This window comes from Glycine soja, chromosome 7, assembly GCF_004193775.1.
Source record: "Glycine soja cultivar W05 chromosome 7, ASM419377v2, whole genome shotgun sequence".
NCBI lineage: Eukaryota > Viridiplantae > Streptophyta > Magnoliopsida > Fabales > Fabaceae > Glycine > Glycine soja.
The window spans coordinates 10,001,482-10,024,054 of record NC_041008.1 but is presented as its reverse complement, the minus strand read 5'-3'; the positions used below and the strand labels follow the sequence as shown (position 1 = coordinate 10,024,054).

Below are 22,573 nucleotides of genomic sequence, written 5' to 3'. Positions count from 1 at the left end.
AGATCCACGTTTGACACTCCAAAATCTGCACCTCACCAGATCCACAACGTTGTCAACTTCGTTGGAGTCGCACCAAATCCACAAGTTGGTGCATTCTTTCGAACTGGAGCACCGACTTCGCCGCCTGCATGATTTGAAAAACCATCGTGAGGGGTTCGCACCACACCGCTCCGCATCACATCCATGATGTTGTCAACTTGGTTAGAGCTAGACCAGATAATTAAACAATACTAAAGCATGACGTTCTTGGTGAAGGTACCTATGGAGTCATGTATAAAGTCATTTATACCCATGCAATCCCCTAAAAATTTATTCTTCAAATTATGCGAATTTGAGACTTAAAAATCAATTTTTCCCTATTCTCTTTAATGGGTTCCTGTATTTGATTTAGGGGGTTAGGTTCAACAATTTTTTTTTGGGGTTTATTACTTTATCATCTTTGCTTCAGACAACTAAATATATTTCACTCTAAGGCCATATAAGGATATATATTTTACTCAGATTCAACAATTTTCTTTGCATCAATTGAACGTAAAGACCCAAATTCTCACAACCCATTAAAGAGAATAGGGAAAAATCTATTTTTAGTCTCGAATTCTCATAATTTGAAGAATAAAGTTTGGGGGGATTGCGTGGGTATAAATGACTTTATACATGACTCCATAGGTACCTTCACAAAGAACTTCATGCTTTAGTACTGTTTAATTAATTTAAGAATGAATCTGATTTGGCTCCGACCAAGTTGGTGGCATCATGGATCTGATGCGGAGCAGTGTGAACCCTCACGGTGGTTTTTCAAATCTCACAAGTTGCAAAGTCGGTGCTCCAGTTCGGAAGAATACAACAACTTGTGGATCCGGTGCGACTCCAGTGAAGTCAACATCGTCATGGATCTAGTGAGTTGCAAATTTTGGAGCATCAGATGTGGATCTCTTGCGGTGGTTCACGCTAGATTTGAAGGTGATAATCCCTTGCGGATCTCTCCATTGCTACATCAGAAGCACCGTCGGAGGCTACCAGAGAGGAATGAGGAGTACAAAAAAGAGAAAGGAAAAGAAAGTTACGATGGAGAAGGGTTTATATATAATTGTGAACCTTGATTAATTTGAAGACTTATAATAATGGTGTTTAGTGGACCACTTACACCTTAGATACCGTCTTAAAAAAATAGGTTTGATATTTTTTAAATAATTGAAAGACTAAAATAAATATTTTTTTAATTTAAAAGGGATATATATCCAAAGTTTATAATCTTAGAATGATTAATAAATTATTTTCAAATAAAAAAAAAAGGAAATGTCATATTTTAAAACAAAATTTTATAGAAACAAAAAATTATAATAAAAAAGGTTATATAGATTACAAGAATAAAACAAATATACTGTATTACATAAAGATTATAAATATATTTAAGGCTGTATTTTATTTTTAATAAGTTATAATACTGGTTGTTAAAGATAAAGAAAATATATTACTACCTTGATAGGTGAGCTAGCCGAAAATTGACGTGTATCGATCTATCTATCTATTCTATTCATAATAACGTGTTTCTTCTTCTTCTTACCAACTCAACTCTCTCTCTCTCTCACACTCTCTCACTCCACTTTACTACTCACTGCATCAATTCGTCATCAATCTCACAACGCAAAATCGTTGTTCCTTCCTTCCTTCCACGCTGTTTGTTTTTAATACTATCTCTTCTCTTTTCTCAAGTCTCACACACAGAGCACAAAAACAACAAAAGTAACTAGTGAGTATCATCGTGTCTCGATTCTGAAACCAAAACACATTACAATGCAACAACATTCTCAGACCCTCTTCGCCACCTTCACCATAATCTTCTTTGCCTTCTTCTTCCCTTCAACATTCTCCGACATCTCATCGGAGCGCGCGGCGCTGCTCGCCCTGCGCTCCGCCGTGCGCGGCCGCACCCTCCTCTGGAACGCCACCGCCCCCTCGCCGTGCGCCTGGCCCGGCGTCCAATGCGACGTCGCTAACGCCAGCGTCGTCGAGCTCCACCTCCCCGCCGTCGCACTCTCCGGCGAGCTCCCCGCCGGCGTGTTCCCGGCGCTCAAGAACCTCCACACGCTCAGCCTCCGCGTGAACTCCCTCTCCGGCACCCTCCCCGCCGACCTCTCCGCCTGCACCGCCCTCCGCAACCTCTTCCTCCAGCAGAACCACTTCTCCGGCGAGGTTCCGGCGTTCCTTTCCGGCATGACCGGCCTCGTCCGCCTCAATTTGGCCTCCAACAACTTTTCCGGTCCAATTCCGGCCCGGTTCGGGAACCTCACGCGGTTGAGGACCCTCTTCCTTGAGAACAACCGGTTCAACGGTTCGCTTCCAAGTTTTGAAGAACTCAATGAATTAGCTCAGTTCAATGTCTCTTACAACATGTTAAACGGTACTGTGCCCAAAAAGTTGCAAACTTTTGATGAAGATTCGTTTTTGGGGAATACCCTTTGTGGGAAACCTCTAGCAATTTGTCCCTGGGATGATGGGGGTGGTGAGAGTGGTGTAAATGGGAGTTCAAATTCAAGTGGGGTTGGAGGGGGTGAAGGGAGTGTGATTGGAGGGGAGAAGAAGAAGAAGGGAAAGCTTTCTGGGGGTGCAATTGCTGGGATTGTTGTTGGGAGTGTGGTGATTCTTTTGTTGGTTGTCTTTGCTTTGATTCTCTTGTGTAGAAGTGGGGACAAGACTAGGAGTGTTGATAATGTTAATAACATTGTGGGGTTGAAGGAGGAGCAGCAACTGCATGGAGAGGTAGGAATTGAGAGAGGCAATGTGGAGAATGGTGGTGGAGGGGGAGGTGGGAATTCGGTGGTGGCGGCAGCAACAGCGGTGGCAGCAGTGAGTGGCAGCAGGGGTGGTGGTGGTGGTGGTGGAGGAAGAGGAGATAAGAAGTTGGTGTTTTATGGTAATAAAGTGAAGGTGTTTGATTTGGAGGATTTGCTGAGGGCTTCTGCTGAGGTGTTGGGGAAAGGAACTTTTGGGACTACCTATAAGGCGGTTATGGAGGATGGGCCCGTGGTGGCTGTGAAGAGGTTGAAGGATGTGACTGTTTCGGAGAAGGAGTTTAAGGAGAAGATTGATGTGGTGGGAGTGATGGATCATGAGAATTTGGTGCCTCTCAGGGCTTACTACTATAGCAGGGATGAGAAGCTTCTTGTTCATGATTACATGCCAATGGGAAGCCTATCTGCAATTTTGCATGGTGAGTTGAGCCTCAATTTGGTTTTGGATAATAGTATCATGCTTCTTTTTTTAATTACCTGCACATGGTTTTGTTATGTCTTTATGCTTTTGTGGTTATGACTTCAGATTTTCTTTACTGGTTTTGGTATAAGTTTTTTCTATAGAATGATTGCTGCAATTTGCACTCTTTTGGATTTTTTCTATACTGTTTATTACTTTGCAATTGACAATAGATGGGGGAAGAGAGTGTTTAGCATCATTTAAGAATCATAATTTGTCTGGCATTGCATCTCCACTCACAGTTCACTTGTTTCATCTTGCATCCATTTGACTTTGTTACTTTGTTAAGATGTAATTTGGCGTCAGCTTTTTATTGTAACTTTGTAACATGAAGTAGAGTCTAGCATCTCTCATCCATTGGCAGAACAATGGTAAAATGAAGTTTATATCATGATTCTTTGTCATCACAGGAAACAAAGGAGCTGGTAGGACACCATTGAATTGGGAAATGAGATCAAGCATTGCACTAGGAGCTGCTCGCGGCATCGAGTACCTACATTCACAAGGGCCTAGTGTTTCTCATGGAAACATAAAGTCCTCCAACATCCTCCTAACCAAGTCCTATGATGCTAGGGTATCTGATTTTGGCCTCACACACCTTGTTGGCTCTTCATCCACGCCCAACAGGGTTGCCGGTTACCGTGCTCCCGAAGTAACCGATCCGCGCAAAGTTTCTCAGAAGGCTGATGTATACAGCTTTGGGGTGTTGCTCTTGGAACTTCTCACAGGAAAGGCTCCTACACATGCCCTCTTGAATGAGGAAGGAGTGGACCTTCCAAGATGGGTGCAATCAGTTGTTAGAGAAGAGTGGAGTTCTGAGGTGTTTGATATTGAACTCCTTAGGTATCAGAATTCAGAAGAGGAGATGGTTCAGTTGTTGCAACTTGCAGTGGATTGTGTAGTTCCATACCCTGATAACCGCCCTTCAATGTCTCAAGTGAGACAACGCATAGAAGAGTTACGTAGGCCTAGCATGAAAGAGGGTACTCAAGACCAAATCCAACAACCTGATTTGATCAATGATATAGATGATGTGTCTTCTAGATGAGTTTGCTATGGGTTTGTGTACAAGGATAAATTACTGCATGGTCATTGTCTAGGACAATCTCTACGTGACACATAATCACATTTATGAAAGAAAAAAAAAAGTTAATATTGTGTTACATGAAGAAGAGTCAAAATCATATGATTCCAGACCATGTAATAATTTCTCCAAACACATGAATGTTGGCTTTGTCAAGAGCCCCATCATTTGCTTCCTAAATCCTGTGGTTATGTTTTATTTTGTTTTTAAGCTTGGGCCATAATTTGCTTCAGCACCCAACTCTGAATTTTCCTTCAATCTCAATTGTACTGGTTCACATTTTTTTCTTCTGTATCAATACCTTGAGGGAGTGGATATCTACTCCATTAGTTATTGCCGGTGGATTCTGGTTGATGTAATTATTACTTTTGCTTCAACATTGACTTTTGCTTTTTGGTGACACTTTTCTCTGTAGATACTGTGATGAGAATAGTCGCTTTCATGGTTGGTTGTAATGTCCTATAGGTGGCATGTAGCATGTCTTCAATTGTTGTGAACCCCACCTTGGTAAAGACAATATGGATGATTTATACCCAGAACCAACTTCGATTAACTATTCCTTCACTAGATAGGTGAATTAAGATTTGGATGTGAAGGTGGTTCCCCGGTAGTAAAAATATCAATTTCATGTCTGACCAATTCCTTAACCATAATGTTTTTTTAGTGTCTAATCAATCTTTTACTAAACTTGAAATGCATTTTTTTTCCGTAATTTAAAGATAACTTCAGAGTATCATTATCATAAGATTTAGTACTCTTCCATCAATAAGAAATATTAGCAAAAACAACTTTTAGCACAAACTTGAGGTTGAAGCATGGATAAATTGTCAAAAAAGTGTCATATGATGAGGAAAATGCCAAGTCAAACAGGTGCGGGCATGTGTAAAAAGCTTGATATGATATGATGCCTTTAGATTTTGATATAATTCAATTATTTCAAAAACGAAGAAATGAGCCTTTAAGCATTGATGCCTAGTTTGAATAATTCAACATTTAATCTGACATGTTTTTCAACCATAGTATACTATTGTAAAGCGTAGCTTATGTTGATGTTGATTATTATAAAAAAAAAATAATGTGAACATTAGTGTACATATGGTATTGTGTGACTTACGAAGAGTTAAGCAACTGCTTTCTTATCCATAATGTAAAGATTTTAAAATTTAAACATCAAATCAAAACATGAAAATGGATGGCATTTGATACAGTTTCTTTCAGGTGAGTACAAACCGAACTGAAAAAAGTTCATGACACAAAGGTGATGTGTTTATGGATGTGATTATAATTGTAACTTTATGGTGGACCAAAAAGAGTACACACATAGAGAGGGGCAGAGAAGTTTAAAGTGAACGTTCCTGACATAGTGGTCCTACTGCTACTTCATTGTGGTTCATGGTCATTGTTTGGTGGCATCTAGTAATCTATACCCTCTTTTTGATATTTTAATTTTGGTAATAGTTGGAGACTGCATTTAAGGTTAAAATGAATGTATATAATTACCCTCTTTTTGATATTTTAATTTTGTTAATAGTTCGAGACTGCATTTAAGGTTAAAATGAATGTATATAATTGAGTTGACAATACACGTTAATTTAAATTTAATTTTTGCAACACACGTCATTGGAAAGAAAACGAGAAACTTTTAGTGTTCAAATCTGAGATCAAGAATTAGTCCTATAATTAACCTAAATGGCTAAAGTTTGTGGAAATATATCAAGATTTCACTGTAAAGTCAAAAATCATAATTGTAATAGTTAAAAACAATGAATGATAAAGTGAAGAGGAAGAAGCAAAGATTGCCATCCTACCATTTTACTACATGGGATCCTCTTGCCTCTTTGGTCATTGTTGTCTTATTCTCTGCAGTCTTATTTCAAAATTAGTGGCAGTTATAGTAAACGCACAGACATAAACATTGGACTATTGTCGCTTCCTTTCTGACAGATTGGCATTGTTGGATTATATTTGGGGCAAGCTAATTCCTCGTTGATAATGGTTGTAACATGTTTTTTACACAAGATGTCAACTCGTGAAAGTAAACACAATGTTTAAGATTAAATCTACTTTGTATAAGAGCTGAAAGATTTTGGATAGGTGAAAATATTATCTCTTGCAGAAGAAAAGTGAGTACTTTATACTTGAAAAGTGAAAAAGATTTAACTTATAATTTTGCCTAGAAAGGAGGTTGATACAAATCGGAATCAAATTTTAAAGGACAACAGTGAATTTTACTCATTGAAGTTTGGGCACAATTAAATAGGTAGGTACATATCTTAATTTGGATATTTCTATATGAATTTATCTGGGTATGATTTCGCATCTGGGTAAATATTATCCAACCTTACATCTTACTATATAGTAATATATTTTGTATAGCTAAAAAATGTGTTATTGAATTATTATATTAAAATGTAATAAAAAATCTAACGGAAGAATACTCATTTTCTGTTCTTCGTAAAAAATCATATAAATTTAACAATTTAATTTGATATAAATAAATTTGTGTAAATGCGTATTTAAGTAGTAAATTGGCATGTGAATTTAATAAAGTAACAACAATTTCATATATTATATGAATATTATTTAAGTATAAAAAATAGAAAGATTGAAAATTTATTTAAGAGAATGTTAATTTAATTGAGAGAATATATTTTACTGGTGATAAAAAAAAAGTTACGTGTAACTAACTGCAAAGCAAAATATGTAAAAGTGTTATCTTACCTTTAAGAACTTGAATTATTATTATTATTATTATTATGCTTTAGAAAGAAAAGAACAGAAAAGAAAACACAGATTAGAATGGGATGTATTTCACACCCACCCAGAGCATCATAAGTGCTCATCTCTTGGGACAAGATTTCGATATCTTATAGGCATCTTCATTAGCAAGTCAATCCACACATGAATTTGCTTTTCCGAAGGTGTGCTCCAAGGTAATGCTCCAATGCTTTGAAAACATGTTTCGGACGGTATTCACAAGGCCAGAATCTGAAAGACAAATCACCCTTCTAAGGCCTCTATAAGAACGAACTTTTTTCTTCTAGTTTCAACGTGTATTTAATGTTTTAGTACATTGAGAAGGTTAATGCTCATTATACTTGAACACTGGTTGTTTTAAAAAATTACATTCCTCTTATTTTATACTCTCTCTAAATTCATATATAAATAAAAATAACAAATTTTACACTAATTAAGAAAATTAGTTTATATCATTTAATTTTCTTAATCTCGAGTAAAAAATAAAATTATTTTTAAAATATTCTTCATTAAAATTTACTATAATGAATAAAAATGAATCACTGAAAATAAAATTAGAATTAAATAAAAGACATTTTAAAAATGATAACATTAAAATAAAATTAGATAGATTTACTTATATTTAAATCCAACGTATAAGATCACTTTTTTGTTTCTGAGTCCAAAGAGTACCATTATTCCTTTAGTTAACAAGCAATTTTATATAATTACACATACTTTTCCTACTTTTATCTACAAACTAGAGGTATTCTTAAAAATAACAATCCATGGTAAGTAGGTGCAGTTTTATAAACACGAAAAACGTAAATGTAATAACATTTACTATCCCTAATGTATGATTAAACTCTTTGACATCCACAAAAAAGGAAGAAAGGATAAACTTCCACCTCCCTTTTTTATTTACATTCTGTACTTCCATTTTTGAGATGAGCCTTTAATATAATGTAAGAAATCGAAATCGACTTGTTTTTACCTTTTGAGAAAAGGTACAGATTACAAAATGTTACTTCATAGTATTTTCTACCATTATTTCTAATACAATCGAATGAAATCAACATTTTTAGCACTAACTCGGGAAATCAAATTGCTTTTGTCCAATCAGCATTACGTTCTACACTACGCTGCCAGAAAAAAAGGAGTGGGTTAAAAGTGATGTTTCCTTAGCTAAGTTAACAAAACCAATATTTCCTATTTTCCTTAGCTAAATTAATAAAACCAAAAGAACTCACGGGGAACAAGTCAATAACATCAGCTAATATATCGTTTAGTGATCATTAAGGACGCATGGTGTTAAAAAAAATCTCGAAAAAGCTTGAAGGGATGTGTTCAGAAAAAGACTTCACAGCAGCATCTCAATTGTGCAAGTAAATAATATTACAGTGGCCTGAACAAAAAGGGATGTGTTCTCATTGCCAGAATAATAAAGAGGACACCACAGAACAATGTGAGCAACAGTGAATATGCTATTTAAAATTTACAGTTCTCAATTCATACACAATAAACCGAAGATTTAAACCCCCACTGTTGCCCTGTAACCTAACAAGCAAAGAGTACATCCTGAACCACTTTGAACCTCTAAATCTGCAATATCCAGTAATACAATTTAGGTGAGCAAGAAAACAAGTAAATAAAAAAATGACGAATTGACAAGTAACGAAGAATCATACATGTACAAGGTATACAAACCCAAAAGGTGCTTATGCCCCCAAAATTGCTTGGATCATAGGTCGAAAACCAAATTCTGGACTTTGACATAGGTTAATACATACAGCTATGCACTAGAATTCGTTGGCGGGTCATCTTTCCATCCCTTGGTGAGATCATAGTTGATTGATGCAAGCTGGGAGAGATTCTGAAAACCCAAAGGAAACATTAAGCCCAAGAAGAAAACCTTACAAAAAGTTATCAATCTAAATATCAACAGAACATATGTTGCACAGGCAGGCGAAAAATATTAGGTTACTCATGAATAATAGTAGTATAGTAATCTCAGAGAAAAAAGCCATTCTTCCTATTCAACATGTTAAAATTCGAGTGTAGGTGACAAAAAAAACATGGGCATTAGATCATGCATAAATCATTAAAGTTAATTTAAATTGTTCAGTTAAATTATAATGAAATTTAATATGATTTGAGAGAATTACCTTAAAGGAGAAATTACTAAAAGAGTAATTGACAGATGTGCCAGAATCAAACTCGGTAAGACCCCAACATTCATCTCCCTGTTAACAAGACGAAGAGTCAGCCCTTAACACTTAAAATTGATTTTAGTTAGTATTTTATGTTTAGCAATGCCTATAACTGCAATACCACTTCATCTTGTCGATTGCTCAAACAACTACTGCTGCCACTTAAGCTATCAGCATCACTAGAATCCTCATCATCACTTGCTGGATATACAAGACCATCAGAAGTATTCCACGAGTAGCGACTAGTGAAGTAACTGGTATCTAGAGCACTCTCAGAAGCAGGAACAAATGCAGCCTGCAAAACCAACAGAAGCATTATGTGGTTCAGGATATCACGAGAGTGGCAGTAAAATTAACAATAACATCCATCGCTCAAGTAAACTATTACATACTTTCTGCCTGGCAAGTGTATCCCAGTTTATGTCCTTGAAGAAAACATGTTGCTTTACCTGCATCATTAAGAGTTTATTAGTTTAACATTTGAAAGGAAGAAAATACAGAAAAAACAAATCATAAAAATGGATAACAAGGATCTGTATGATTATTAGAAACTAGATCACCTCTGACGCCCCTTTGGATCCTAGTCTTTGATTAGGATCTTCTGTCAATAATCTGAAAATTGAAAGGTCAGGCACTACATGAAAAACACTCAGCTAATAGTTTAGTACTTAAACAAGAATAATACCCAACGACAAGACTGTTATAACAAAAAGTGTTAAAAACAACATATACAAGGAATCAATATTATAAAGTATTTTGTTCAAAAAAAATATATTTTAATACATATAATAAGAACAATGATGTACAATTAGAACATAACACTATTACCGATCAATAAGATCCTGTGCTTGAGGACTCATCTCTTCAGGAACTGCTGGCCAAGGTATCTTACGATTAAGAATATTATCAAATATAGTCTACAGAGTACAAACACAAAAATAACATCATATGTCAGAGAGAACCCAACCATACAAAGGCAAAACTAACAGGAAAAAAAAACTTAAAAACCATTTATAAAATTCATCACAATGAAGCAGGGTATATAAACCTGAGGGTGCTCTGCATTGAAGGGTGGAATACCAACAAGCAACTCAAATAAAATGACCCCAACAGACCACCAATCAGCAGTAAACCCTGTAAAATTAGAACAAATGTTTTGCTTGTTGTTTCCAATAATAAATACATGAGTATTCACCATATATAAAGTCGAATCATTAAATCAGTAGGCTACAATGATCAAAACATTTCCATTTGACTTAATCATTTCACTATAAAGAATAAAGATCCTACAAGATGTTTTCAGTATTGTTAAGAATTTAATTATAAACAGAAGGAAAATCATGTTTTCTGTAATTATTTATTTAAAAAAAACTGCCCAAATGACAAAAGTCAAATCTATATTTTAAGAGATGGGAGAAAACCAGAAATCAAACCACCTTAAACATAAAAATGGGACTATACGAACCATGTCCAGTTCCCAAAAGTATCTCTGGGGCTAAGTAATCAGGTGTACCCACTGCAGAACGTTTCTTCCTCCTTTCCCTTTGATCCTCGGATGTAAATACATCAGTTTCATCTTCTTCCAGTAGTGATGTCCCATTCACAGCTGGACCAGACAGATCATCTGTGCTGTTGATGAGACCAACTTTAGAAAGCCCAAAGTCTGTTAACTGCCAAAGTAGACAAAAAAAATCAAGTTGACTAGCAGAGTATAAAACAGGATTACATGAATGTTGAAGTTGAAACTCAAATGGATGCAACGTACACCTAAGAGGTGCAAAAAAATTGGCCTGGTTTCAATGAGCTTTCAAAAACGAAATCTATTTTATGTGAGCTTTCTAGAAAATCAAAACAAAATTTATATGTTTGGATGTAATATTGAGTAGTACTTTTAAATGTTTAAATAGCTCCTCTATCACATATAACTATATAAGAAAGTCTTTTTAGAAGGATTAAAAATTAGCTAGGGGAAAAAAAAACCCCTCAAAAATAGCACAATTTTGTTTGTGCTTCAATTTGAGACCTCATCCAAATAAACTAAAATATAATAAAAGTAATATATGTATACACACAAGATTGCAGAAAGATTTTTTTACCATTTTTTCCTGAGAAAAATAAATACTCTACATTGTGATATTAAATATATGTTTGGGAGCAATTTTTTTATGAAATAATCATTTTTTCTTTCAAAAGCTCTCTCAGAAAGCTAGTAAAAAAAATTCTCTAAAATAATTGAACCAAATACATGGAATCACAACCTACAGGGATGGGATTGGTAGAGCTATTGAAAGAAGCTAATAATAGAAAAGATGTAAAACTCAATGATTCATCATATAGACAGGCCCCAAAAAAAATTCAAAATCACCACCAGACCACCCAAACAGTCTAACCCAACCAAACACCATAAAATTACTAGAACAAATTACACTCGCACTCCCTGAGTTTTTTTCAAATTACACATAACACCACTCTTTTTCAATTACTAAACTAACTTTCCTATATGTTTGAAAACATTACATTGACACTCCCTTAATGCTTGAAAATATTACATTGATGCCCCCTTATATATTACACTAACACCCCCTACAAGGGATGTTATTGCAATGGTTAAAAAAACAGGGGGTGTTTGTGTAATGTCATGAAACATCAGGAGTGGTTAGTGTAATTTACTCAAATTAATACTTAACTATTATTTTAAAATACAAAACTGTTGATATTAATCCTACGAAGAAGAAAAAAAAGACTAACCATATTGCGTTGGGATTTCCATTACAAATTTCCAAATCATGGTTTGGGCAAAAATTACAAGAGGCAACCTTTTCCCATGACCATGGTTTGGAGGTATGTAAAAAGAAACCTAAACACACTCAATAGTTTACCTTGATATGACCATCATGTGCTATCAACAAATTGTCAGGCTTCAAGTCACGATGAACCACATGCAGAGAATGCAAATACTCTAACGCAAGCACCTAACATTGGACAAACACTGTTTTAGACAAATGTAATAAAGATCATTTTTTTCAGATAACCAGAGAGAGAGACAGTAATGAGACAGAACAAATAATTACCACTTCAGCAATATATACACGGGCGACTTCCTCATCTAGGCAACCTAAATTCCTTAATAGTGAATACAGGTCACCTCCATTAAGATATTCCATGACAAGATATAAGTTCTCACGACATGTAAAAGAATAGAAGAATCGAACCTGATTAAGTTAAAGCTAACATTAGAATAAGACAGCATTTCTCAAAGCAGCATGGAATAATAAACTAGTTAGACCTGCTCACCACAAAAGGGTTGCGTACTGTAATTAAGATATCACGTTCTGCTAATATACTTTCCACAGCATTCTTCCGGATCATATCTGCCTTCTTGAGAACCTATTAGAAAATAGCTCAATAGGGTAAAGAACTAAAGTGTAAAACAAGAAATAGAAACAAATTTACAACAGAGTGAATTGAAGACATTACCACAAAGCTGTTACCAAAATCAACTGCATAACCTTGGAACCGTAGAACCATTGAAAGATGTAAATAGTACAAAGTAATAAACAATACATGGAAAGAGTTTAAAGAATAATTCAATGCAGATTTTATTTTCCAGTAAAAAAAAGAAAAGTTGTTAAAGAAAATGATAGAAATATAAGGTCAGATATTAAATTACATATGTAGCCCTCCATGGAGCATGTTGAGCTACAACAATTAGTGAAATATATAAAGATAAATAGTTATATGTGAAATTGATAGCATGTTCAGAAACAACTATTTTTGGTAAAATTATCCTTTTTTTCAGAAAGCTCTCAAGATGCTCTGTCAAAAGGGTGGCTTTTGCCCAACAAGCATTCCAAACACTCAATCGTAAGCTTCAATAAAACTCCAACACAGATCATTCAACCTTGGTAACCCAATTTTATTAAACAACTCTTCTACAAAACAAGCCACAAAAAAGAACAATCAAGCATAAAACTGTTGTGCAACCAAGAGGGATAAACACCAGGGAGATTTATACCAATGAACCATGAGCAACAACATAAGTGAACTTGACACCACACTTTTAATCCAAAACCTTAAGGCTTAGGTTTATGAGTTTTTTCTTCACTTAAATGGTGTTCAATCTTTTACATTTCTACCAAATGTGAGACTTCATCTCACACTTGTACTCCAACAGAAACAAAGACAAGGATATGAATCTTCAATTTAAGAGATATACAACAAATGACATAACCATGAAAAATGAGAAGGGGAGGAATAAGGGTTTAAACAGTAACCACTGAATCAGAAGCATAAAGTATATATACCTTTATTGCAAAAAGATCACCAGTTGTTCTCTTTTTAGCCAAGAAAACCCTTCCAAATGCCCCACGACTGATAGGTTTTATAATCTCAAAGTCATCAATGGAGGTACGATCCCTTGAAGAATGGATTGGGCTTGTTCTCAAGCTGCGAACCACATCATCTTCCAATAGATCATCATCAACAGTGCTCTCTGTATCTATCTTTTCCACATCCACCATCTCAGTGAGCTGCAGATACTTCTCTCTACCAACCCAAATTACAACTTATCAAGAATAATCACCAAATAATTACAAAAGAAAATAGCAAAGTCCATGTTATTAAACAGCATCAATTGAACTGCAATGGAGGATTGAACTTTGAAGTGGCCAGTTTTGGAGAAAAAGGCACATGAAAGGCTTGCCATTGTGATCTTGCAATCGGGGTGGGGCAGTGTTTTTTATTCCATGCTATGTTTTAGGTAAAGCCTCCTTCTTGATTCAGGTAAGGCCACTTTTAGTCCATGCTCTGTTTTCTTTCTTTTTATTATTTTATTTGAAACCTTATCCTCCTTTTTCTCACTTTATTAGTCAGGTACCTACCTCCTGTCTATCATTCTCTATTATGCTGTTTTTCCTTCATCAAAAACAGAACATTCTTTTTTCATCTCTTTATTTTATTTATTAAATCCATAGCAGCAGTTATAGAACAGAATCACCACATGCTCCTGCCTTTTTCATTCACCATAAGTTCATAACAAATTCTAGACATCAACACAACAGCAACATGCATACATAGAATCATAGACAAATTAGTGTTCCTTAGATGTGAGATTGATTATGATATGTTTGAGTTTGTCTCTTTTCTTTCCGTTGAATTGCTGTTAAATTATATTTTGTAAAGTTTGATATGCTAGAACAGTATAAAAGTTTATTGCATGATTTTTAAACCTATCAAGAGGAGAGGGCGGACTAAAGCATATGATGGAGTTGTCAAGAGGGATCTCATGGTAAATAACAACTCTGAAACTTTGGTCTTTAATTAAGCCGAATGATGTCATTTGATCCATGTAGCTGCCTGCAAACCTCACCTAGTATGATAAGGATTTGTTGTTTTTCTTGATATACTAGAACATGTTTGAATTGTTTATTATTTTAATATAATTTGATAGACTTTTATTTTTATATATCTTGCACTGGGGTACGTTAGTTTTTTTAATATATCTTGCAGATATTTTGTGGTTCTTTTAACAAGGTCACCATGTGTCCACAATTAGCCACTATGATGTCCACCGAAATTCTATCTTGGATTTTAGCTTGCCGTGATTACTAACAATGTGATCGTCACAACAAGTACAGGGAAAAAAAGGGGTATATTGTGAACTTCAATAAAAGTCTGTCTAGCCATAAAATTATAATTGGACAGATAATCAGGCGACTCCTCTAAAGAGACACGTGTAAAGTGAGAAAGTAAGAGTATATCCAACATTAAATTAAATAAGTTTATGACATACTTTAATGCAAATCAACAGATACACCCATACTTTCTCACTTTACACATTTACTCATTGTAAAGGAGTCAAATAACAGATAATTGGACACAAACGTATATGTAGAAATATTATTATGGCATATAATATTCTGGGTTCAGTTATAAACTTATGACTATCGGTAAAAAAAAAAAGTGTCTAACAAGAATTTACCCTAAAATTTATCCATTAAGAATCCATCTACTCAGGTGTTTACTTCGAGTACTTCCCATATTATGCTACATCATGTATAGCAGAAAAGTACTAACCGAATCAGCTTCTCAATACGCGTTCCAAAGGTCTCCACAGTAAGTGCATCAAATTTCCTTCTATCTACAACAACCCGCAAATCATCAAGACAAGATAATAAATATGACGTCGTGCGATCATCGTCCAAAGGAGCATTTGCCACACAGCGCGCTATGTCAGCAAGTTCATTCATCTACAATAAAACAGGAATTTTGTGACAGAAATGCCAAAGATAAGATTTTTCTGACAAGAATATTATGAAACAAGAGTATTTGATATTTCTTTATGCAAATGTAAGGCATGCCTCATTTTTAAAAAATTCAGAACAGATACAGGCATAAGCAATTTGATATTTCAGCACAAACAATTAGATATAAACTAAACATCATATTTAAACACATGGGGAGGACCATTTGATACAACATGCTGAATTTAAGTGACAATGTCAGCCATGACATAACTAGTATATAAATTAGAAATAAAAGCATCTTAGAAAGAGAATTAAAAAGTGGCATGCCTGCGGCAGATCATCATGTTCAGAATAAGCACCCTTCCCTGCCAAGAGCAAGTCAATCTGACTTGTCCGTGGTGTCATCAACGGAGACCTGGGAGTCATGCTCCCTGCAGATGATGTTGTCATACCTTGGTCAGACTTTGGACCAAAACGAGTTTTACATGACATAAGTGGTAATCCTTTTAGGTCATCCATAAAAACAGAATTGTCGGCTTCAGGGAAACAGTCTAGCATGTCCTCCGAGCCTCTGCGAGACCAATCACTAAGTTTAGGTGAAGGAACATCAGATTCTTCAGTCATACTAGAATTTGACACTTTTGCAACATCGGGACTTCCCACCATTTGTTGGGTATCCTTTTGTGTACATGATTCCATCATCTTTTCTAGTGTTTCAGCAATTCTGCCAAGACGCTCATTGACACTCAGTCCCTTCTGATCACATCTATCAGCAAGTGCACAAATCCTTGAATGATCTTCAACATGTGAAGTAGGAACATCCTCTTCACATATACGACAAATTATTGAATTCTCCTCACTATTATTATTCTGCTGATCTCCCCAGTGTCCCCAGGAAACTTTGTGCTGGTGTTTGGAAGCATGATCCAAGGAATCTTTGACAGGATGAAGCTCAGATGGCTTAGCAGTATCCACATCAGAACTGAATCTCTTATTATTTGATGCCTTTGAAGACTCAATCCTCCCATAATTTTGGTCCTTCAACTGAACAGCTTCTTTAGGGCTTCTTCCTGTTGGAGAAGGGAATTTCTTCCAAGAAGCCATTCGATTCCTGCCTGAAGAAGAGTTAAAGTGTTTTGCATTGTCATCATCAGCAGGAATAGATAGATTTTCTGGTTGCATAACATCTTTCTTCCAACCCATCATACTCTGCTCTTGACTAAAAGCTTTTTTCGATGAAGGCTTTAAGACCTTTGTAGCACTTGAACTTTTAGTATCCCTTCCCACACTAGGAGGAATACATTTTCCAGCAGAATGCAAGACTCTGGATTGACGGAGATTGAAAACAGGTTCATCCTCAGCCAAACCACTTTCCTTATGGAATTGCAATAATCGGGTACACCTTGTGAGAATGAAAAGCATTCGAGTGTGAAGCTGCTTTAACATCCCTGGAGGATGTTCTTGACGCCTGTCATCCAACTCCTGAACTATACTTTCACACTGAAGCCAAAACTCACCAGATGAAGTCATAGCACAGCTCCTGGCCAAAACTAGCAAGTCCTCAATGGTTTCTTGCCATTCAGGATGAGTATCTGCATTTTTTTCAAGAATTCCAACCAGGTCTGCCGCAAAAATAGCCAGATCAGAGTTCACATCTTCCTTTGCTTTATCAAATTTTGCCCTAATAACAACCAAAATCTCCTGCACAACAAAGTAAAGCAATTCTGATGTAATGCCTCTTATGACACAAATCATCAACACAACAATACAATGTGAAATGGAAACTAAAGTACCTCAAGGTTATTTAACCGTCGAGGCTTCGAAAATGGAAAAGGCCAGACACCTTTCGAATTCAATTCGTGGGAAAAACTTTTGATGTCCGAAGGAAACCTCTTTCTGGGTGCACTAGTGACACGTAATATAGCTTGAAAACGAGGAGATTCAGACTCCTTAGGGTTTTCAAAATCATATGCTGTCTGAAAATGAAGCAATTAAGTTTCTTTCTTCCATTATAGATGAATAAACAGAATAAACAACTAATTTAGATAAAATTTAAGTTAATCGAAGTAATAAAAAAAGATACCAAAGACCAACACACACACACCCCAAACCCAGGGGTACCTCTGGAGTACAAACATCTGCACTTTTTAAGCCTCCAGACTGAGCCCGTGATGATACCTGTTTGCCTGTTTAAAGTGATATCATAAGCAAAAGTAACATTTCAAGAAAAAAACTAACAGTTTTTTCAGATACTTCGGTATAAAATAAACACAAACAAAAAACAAATCTGTTGATCAGCGGTGGGTATATAAAACTAAACAAATAATAACATCAACCCAAAACCGACTCATAACACATCCTGATTGGAATTTGTGAGCAGGCCCCTGTCCAAGTTTGATGTGTGAGGGAGTGAACTTAGTTGATCTTGAGCTTAAGCTTGAGTGTGTCCTATTTTGAAAATTGCTTTGGCAGTTTGGCTATTTGTACTTGTCCACCTCTAACTTATACTGCCTTAAACTTTGCTTAACCCACCAATTTGGGACTATTAACAACACCCTTGCACTCATAATTTGCGCACATTACATATACAATATTTACGTCACCTATACAATCATTCCGTTAACTACAGAAACCAACAATAGATGAGCTTGCCAGGCAGAGATACAGAAAGGTGAAAACTGGTGAAATAACTATACTACAACCAGCCACTTTCACAGTGTAAAGCTGCAACCAATATGATGTAGCAGCAGTAAAGCTATAAGAAATCATAAGTTTAAAGATCCACAAACCTCAATTGTTTAGTTTAATGTGTTGGTCTGGTTAATTGTAATGTTTAGCATATGGATATGTCAGTACTCAGTACCTTAAGTAGGATTTGTGAATCAAGATAGTTAGTTGTGCATTTGTACATGCTACAGCTTTAGTTGCATATTTTCCTTCAGTAATTATTGTTATTTATATAATTATATATTTAATTATGTTTCTTAGAAGCCAGTTATCTTACTAGGGTGTTTACTACATAACTTGAATAATGAATAGTCCTAAATAAATAATGTAACCAGCTAATAATATAGACAGTGCGTGAATAAATTATTTTAGGGCAAATACTAGTCTCCCTAATTTGACATGCCTCTTTCTCCCTGGGGTGTGATGCCTAGTTCAAAATTCAAATTGATTTTCAGTTAAATATGGTCAATGCTCAGACCTCAGGGAACCAGGTAAATCCAGGAAGACTGGCCAGTTTAAATCAAGGTAGAAACTGGTATGCCCAGTTGAATTTTATCAAATCAGAAAAACTGGCTGATTTTTGTGATTTTCTTTTTTATTTTTATGCCTCACCAGTTTTTCCTAGGAGACTGGTGAATGAATCACTGAATCAATAAGGTCCCAAACATTTAGAAAGTAGTTCCAAAATTCAGTCCCAGTGGTTTCAGTTATTGTAGCTGGCCCTATCTGGTGCGAAAAGACTTCTGTTGTTGTAGTTCTAGTTTTAAAAAAATGTAATATCTTCAGTTATTGTGTGTATTTTCCCAAATACTTCACCAAGCAATGCGCCAATGCATTTAGTTAAATGAAATAATTAAATAAAAGACATAGCAATATTGTCCCCTTTGATATGATTTAAAGAAAGATTGTGATACGTAGAATATATGAAAATACTAGTTAACTTCATCAATTGAACCATGCAATTTTCTCTTTACTCAAGGAAGTCTGGTTATAATATATGGTTAATTAATCATTTTAATCTGCCAATTGAGCTATATAAAATGTCACCCAAGTATGGGGGATTATTTCAATGAATGCTAATCATATTTGAGGCTGTGTATACAAAATTCATTCATCAACATATATATAAAGAAAATTCATTCATCAACACATATATAAAATCCAGATAATCACAGTGAAGTAGGGAGGCACGCAGCCTTATTTATGATACTGCCACTGTCCCTGCTCTTTTGAAAACATTACTAATAATAGTTTTGAATTCTTAATACATATAAATTAAAATTCAATTACAATTTTATCCCTCAGTTCTTTACTCATGCCAAACACGAGAATAAAAGTTTAGTCAACTCCATTTCTGACAGTACTAAAACTGAAATAAGAACTACAATCTTTAGTTCCACTGTTGTCATCCAAACAAATCTAAAAGAACATGGAGCAACTGATCTACACCAAAAACACAAAAGGAAAATAAACAAACCACGTCCTTCCAACTCATAGAATCATAGTACCAGAACATGACCAAGCAAGATACTCACAAATAGAGATACCGATGCAATAGACATTCTCCCCAGTCCACTCAGCAGAACCCCCCATCCTCCTTCTTTATACTTCTTATTAAAACAAAATGACATCAAGCCATTCTTCTAAAGCATATAAATATAATCTAAGTATAGCACTGGCCTTATGGGCACTTAATAACACTTCTCCACCAAAATCCTAATAAAACAATCCAAACAATAATCCTTTACTTACCTAATTAGAAAACCAATCAACACCACACAATCAGAGTCATTACAAAATCCACACATGCACACAGAGTTACAGTGATACCTGCAGCTTCCGATGATGACTCTCCATTCTGCAACCGCGACCGCGGCAACACCACCGGACTCTGCTCCCTCGATGGCAAGCTCCCCGACGTTGACACATTATCGGAATTGCCCCCGTTATCGCCCCAACCTCCGGCGGCGGCACTGCCGACGGAACCCTCGTGAAATCCCACCCTGCTCTGGCTAGCCACCTCCTTCTTCTTCCCATCGCCGGCGCGGGCACTAACACCCGGCCGCGAGAGGTTGCTGCCGCCGAGCGCCGCCGTCCCTTTCTCGCCCCTGAATCCGAAGAAGCTCTCCTGCGGCAGCGGCCCCGATCTCGTCTTGATCCTGTTAAGCCCCAGCGACGACGCCAGAATCGGAGACACCGATGACGACGACGGCGATTCCCGTCCCTCCGCCGCCGTCAGCTTCTTCGCCGGAGAATCCTTCCGAGACTCCGGCGGCGGCGTTTGACTTTCCTTCCCCTTGACCGTATCCTTCTTCTTGGTTCCATCCTTGACCTGCGTCTGCCGGCACGAAGCGAGACCGCCGCCGCCGCTGCCGCCGGCGGCAGCGGCGACTAGGGTTTGACTAGCGGCGGATTTAGATTTTTTCTTGTCGGATCTGGAAGGAGAATTGGAGGAGAAAGATCGAGGACTATTGGAGGATGCATCGGGGCTAGAAGAATCGGATTTCTTGGAAGAGAAGAATCTTCCCTTGAAGACCATGTTTGGAGGATAACCAAACGAACCCTAGCACCATGCTGCTGAGAAGTGCCACATTGATTTTGAAGCTGAACTTAGAGAGAGAAAGAGTGAATAGAGAGCGTTGGGATTGTAGGGAGAGAAAGAAAAGAAAAAAGGAGGGGTTGGTGTGATAGTGGTGATGTTCAATTCAAAGGGGTTGATTGTGGACTCTGGAAAATGTGTATAACTTTTTACAGAACAAACACTAGACATTATTGAAAATTTGAAATCACCTTGCTTAACTTCATTTTTCGGATTTGAAGATTTTCTATGACCCAGACCTTAGCTTTTTTATTTTAATTTAATTTCTTTAAATGTCTTTTATTTTATTTTGTTTCTTTTGGGTTCTTTGACCAGAATAATGTATTTTCCTTAAGTGTTTGTTGAAAATAGGAAAATAGAAATCAGATAATTACCATTTTGGCACCATTTTGGTCAAGTGGGAATGTGGATTTGGTGTAGTTGAGAAATTTTGTAGGTTTTGTGGTGAATTTTTATCTTACGGTTTTGAATTGAATTGCGTTATTTTTTTTTCTTTGATGCAAAATACACGTGATTTTCATCTATAAATTGGACATATCTTAGTTTAAAGCATTGGATAAAGATCAAATGACACACAATTCAAATATATCAATGATGACAAGTTTAAATATATTATAGGGCACCAATTCAAAATTCTTTTCATAACTCGTGTATAATATTATTAGTCAACATAATGTTATTGTATTATACCATTAATGTTAACATTTAAAAAATTTGCAACTAATAAATGCGTGTCACATGGCGTGATCCTATATTTAAATTTTATTTTTCTTTTATAAGTTAGTTTGAGCAAAATACACTTAATCGGTGTAAAAGTTTATTCTAGTAGTTTTTAACAATTTTAGAAAAATCTTTAAGAAACTACTGCAAGTAGCTTTTAGTTTATAAGTTACTATTTTTCTTCTTTTTCCATTTTTATTCTCATTGATTATGCAAAACTTTTTTCTACTTTTTTATTTTAAAAATATTTTACCTACCATGTTACTTTTAGCAGTTTTGTAAAACTTGAACTAGATTGTTTATACCGGTTTAAATAGTCTTTTAATATGGGGGAATCGAATACACCATATTAAAAAATTTATAATAAAGCATATATTTTTTTAATGAATTGAATTAGATCTTTTTAACTCAATTTAACTAGTTAATCGTATCTATAATCAGTTTAGTCATTCTTTCAATTCGAAACCGTATGGGAGATGTTTTAGTTAAAAATAAATTTCTAAAGAAGGGGGGTTTAGTTTTCCAATAGCAATGTCCAAAAATGTAAGCTGGTTATATATTTGATTGGGCTCAGAATAATTGTACAAAGGCACTTCCTATATATACCCCCATTTTTTTTAAGTACATGCAAGTGTAAGATAAGCGTTTAAAAAGATAAAAATATGACTTTAAAGACTAATAAACATGAGAAGTGTAAGATAAGGATTTAAAAGGATAAATATAGTTACAAAAATATAAAAAGGGATATGTGGTGTACTTAGAAAATGGTGGCTATAGATAGCATTTGCTTTGTACAAATGGGTCAAAATTTAAAATTGCCATAACTTGAACCACACTATTCCTTGTGCAATTAGTTGTGACTTTTTTTCTTTTTTTTTATATGTAGACATTAGTTGTGGCTTTGGAGTTTAAGGATGATTTTGATAGATATGTTTCTGATCTCATGGTGTTGTTGCTCAGTCGGGCTAAAATCAAAGAAGTAAGAGGTTATTGTTTCATT

The 22,573-nt window shown here is 35.7% G+C and overlaps 2 protein-coding genes across 2 annotated transcripts; one reads left to right on the top strand and one right to left on the bottom strand.

Moving 5' to 3' along the window:
- Positions 1-1,528: 1,528 nt before the first annotated feature.
- Positions 1,529-4,738, top strand: LOC114418690 (probable inactive receptor kinase At1g48480). Its single transcript, XM_028384162.1, has 2 exons — positions 1,529-3,211; positions 3,663-4,738. The coding sequence occupies exons 1-2, from the start codon at positions 1,795-1,797 to the stop codon at positions 4,298-4,300; spliced, it is 2,055 nt and encodes a 684-aa protein (XP_028239963.1). The 5' UTR covers positions 1,529-1,794; the 3' UTR covers positions 4,301-4,738.
- A 3,676-nt stretch (positions 4,739-8,414) lies between these two features.
- On the bottom strand, positions 8,415-21,043 carry LOC114418689 (probable serine/threonine protein kinase IREH1). The gene is made up of 18 exons (XM_028384161.1): positions 20,085-21,043; positions 17,649-17,713; positions 17,321-17,503; positions 15,855-17,228; positions 15,358-15,530; positions 13,587-13,827; positions 12,577-12,669; positions 12,354-12,494; positions 12,162-12,254; positions 10,748-10,952; positions 10,331-10,416; positions 10,111-10,199; positions 9,843-9,894; positions 9,675-9,731; positions 9,404-9,577; positions 9,238-9,315; positions 8,761-8,945; positions 8,415-8,674 (listed from the first exon to the last, which is right to left on the bottom strand). Exons 1-17 carry the CDS (start codon positions 20,791-20,793, stop codon positions 8,865-8,867), a joined length of 3,894 nt encoding a protein of 1,297 aa, XP_028239962.1. The 5' UTR covers positions 20,794-21,043; the 3' UTR covers positions 8,415-8,674; positions 8,761-8,864.
- Between the last annotated feature and the right edge of the window lie 1,530 nt (positions 21,044-22,573).

Coding starts and splice junctions, on each gene's coding strand:
- LOC114418690 (XM_028384162.1), top strand. CDS start 1,795: ATGCAACAACATTCTCAGACCCTCTTCGCCACCTTCACCATAATCTTC. Junction 3,212..3,662: donor CCTATCTGCAATTTTGCATG/GTGAGTTGAGCC, acceptor TTGTCATCACAG/GAAACAAAGGAGCTGGTAGG.
- LOC114418689 (XM_028384161.1), bottom strand. CDS start 20,793: ATGGTCTTCAAGGGAAGATTCTTCTCTTCCAAGAAATCCGATTCTTCT. Junction 10,417..10,747: donor ACTTTTGGGAACTGGACATG/GTTCGTATAGTC, acceptor CTAATTTTACAG/GGTTTACTGCTGATTGGTGG. Junction 8,946..9,237: donor TTAGTAATTTCTCCTTTAAG/GTAATTCTCTCA, acceptor TTGGGTTTTCAG/AATCTCTCCCAGCTTGCATC.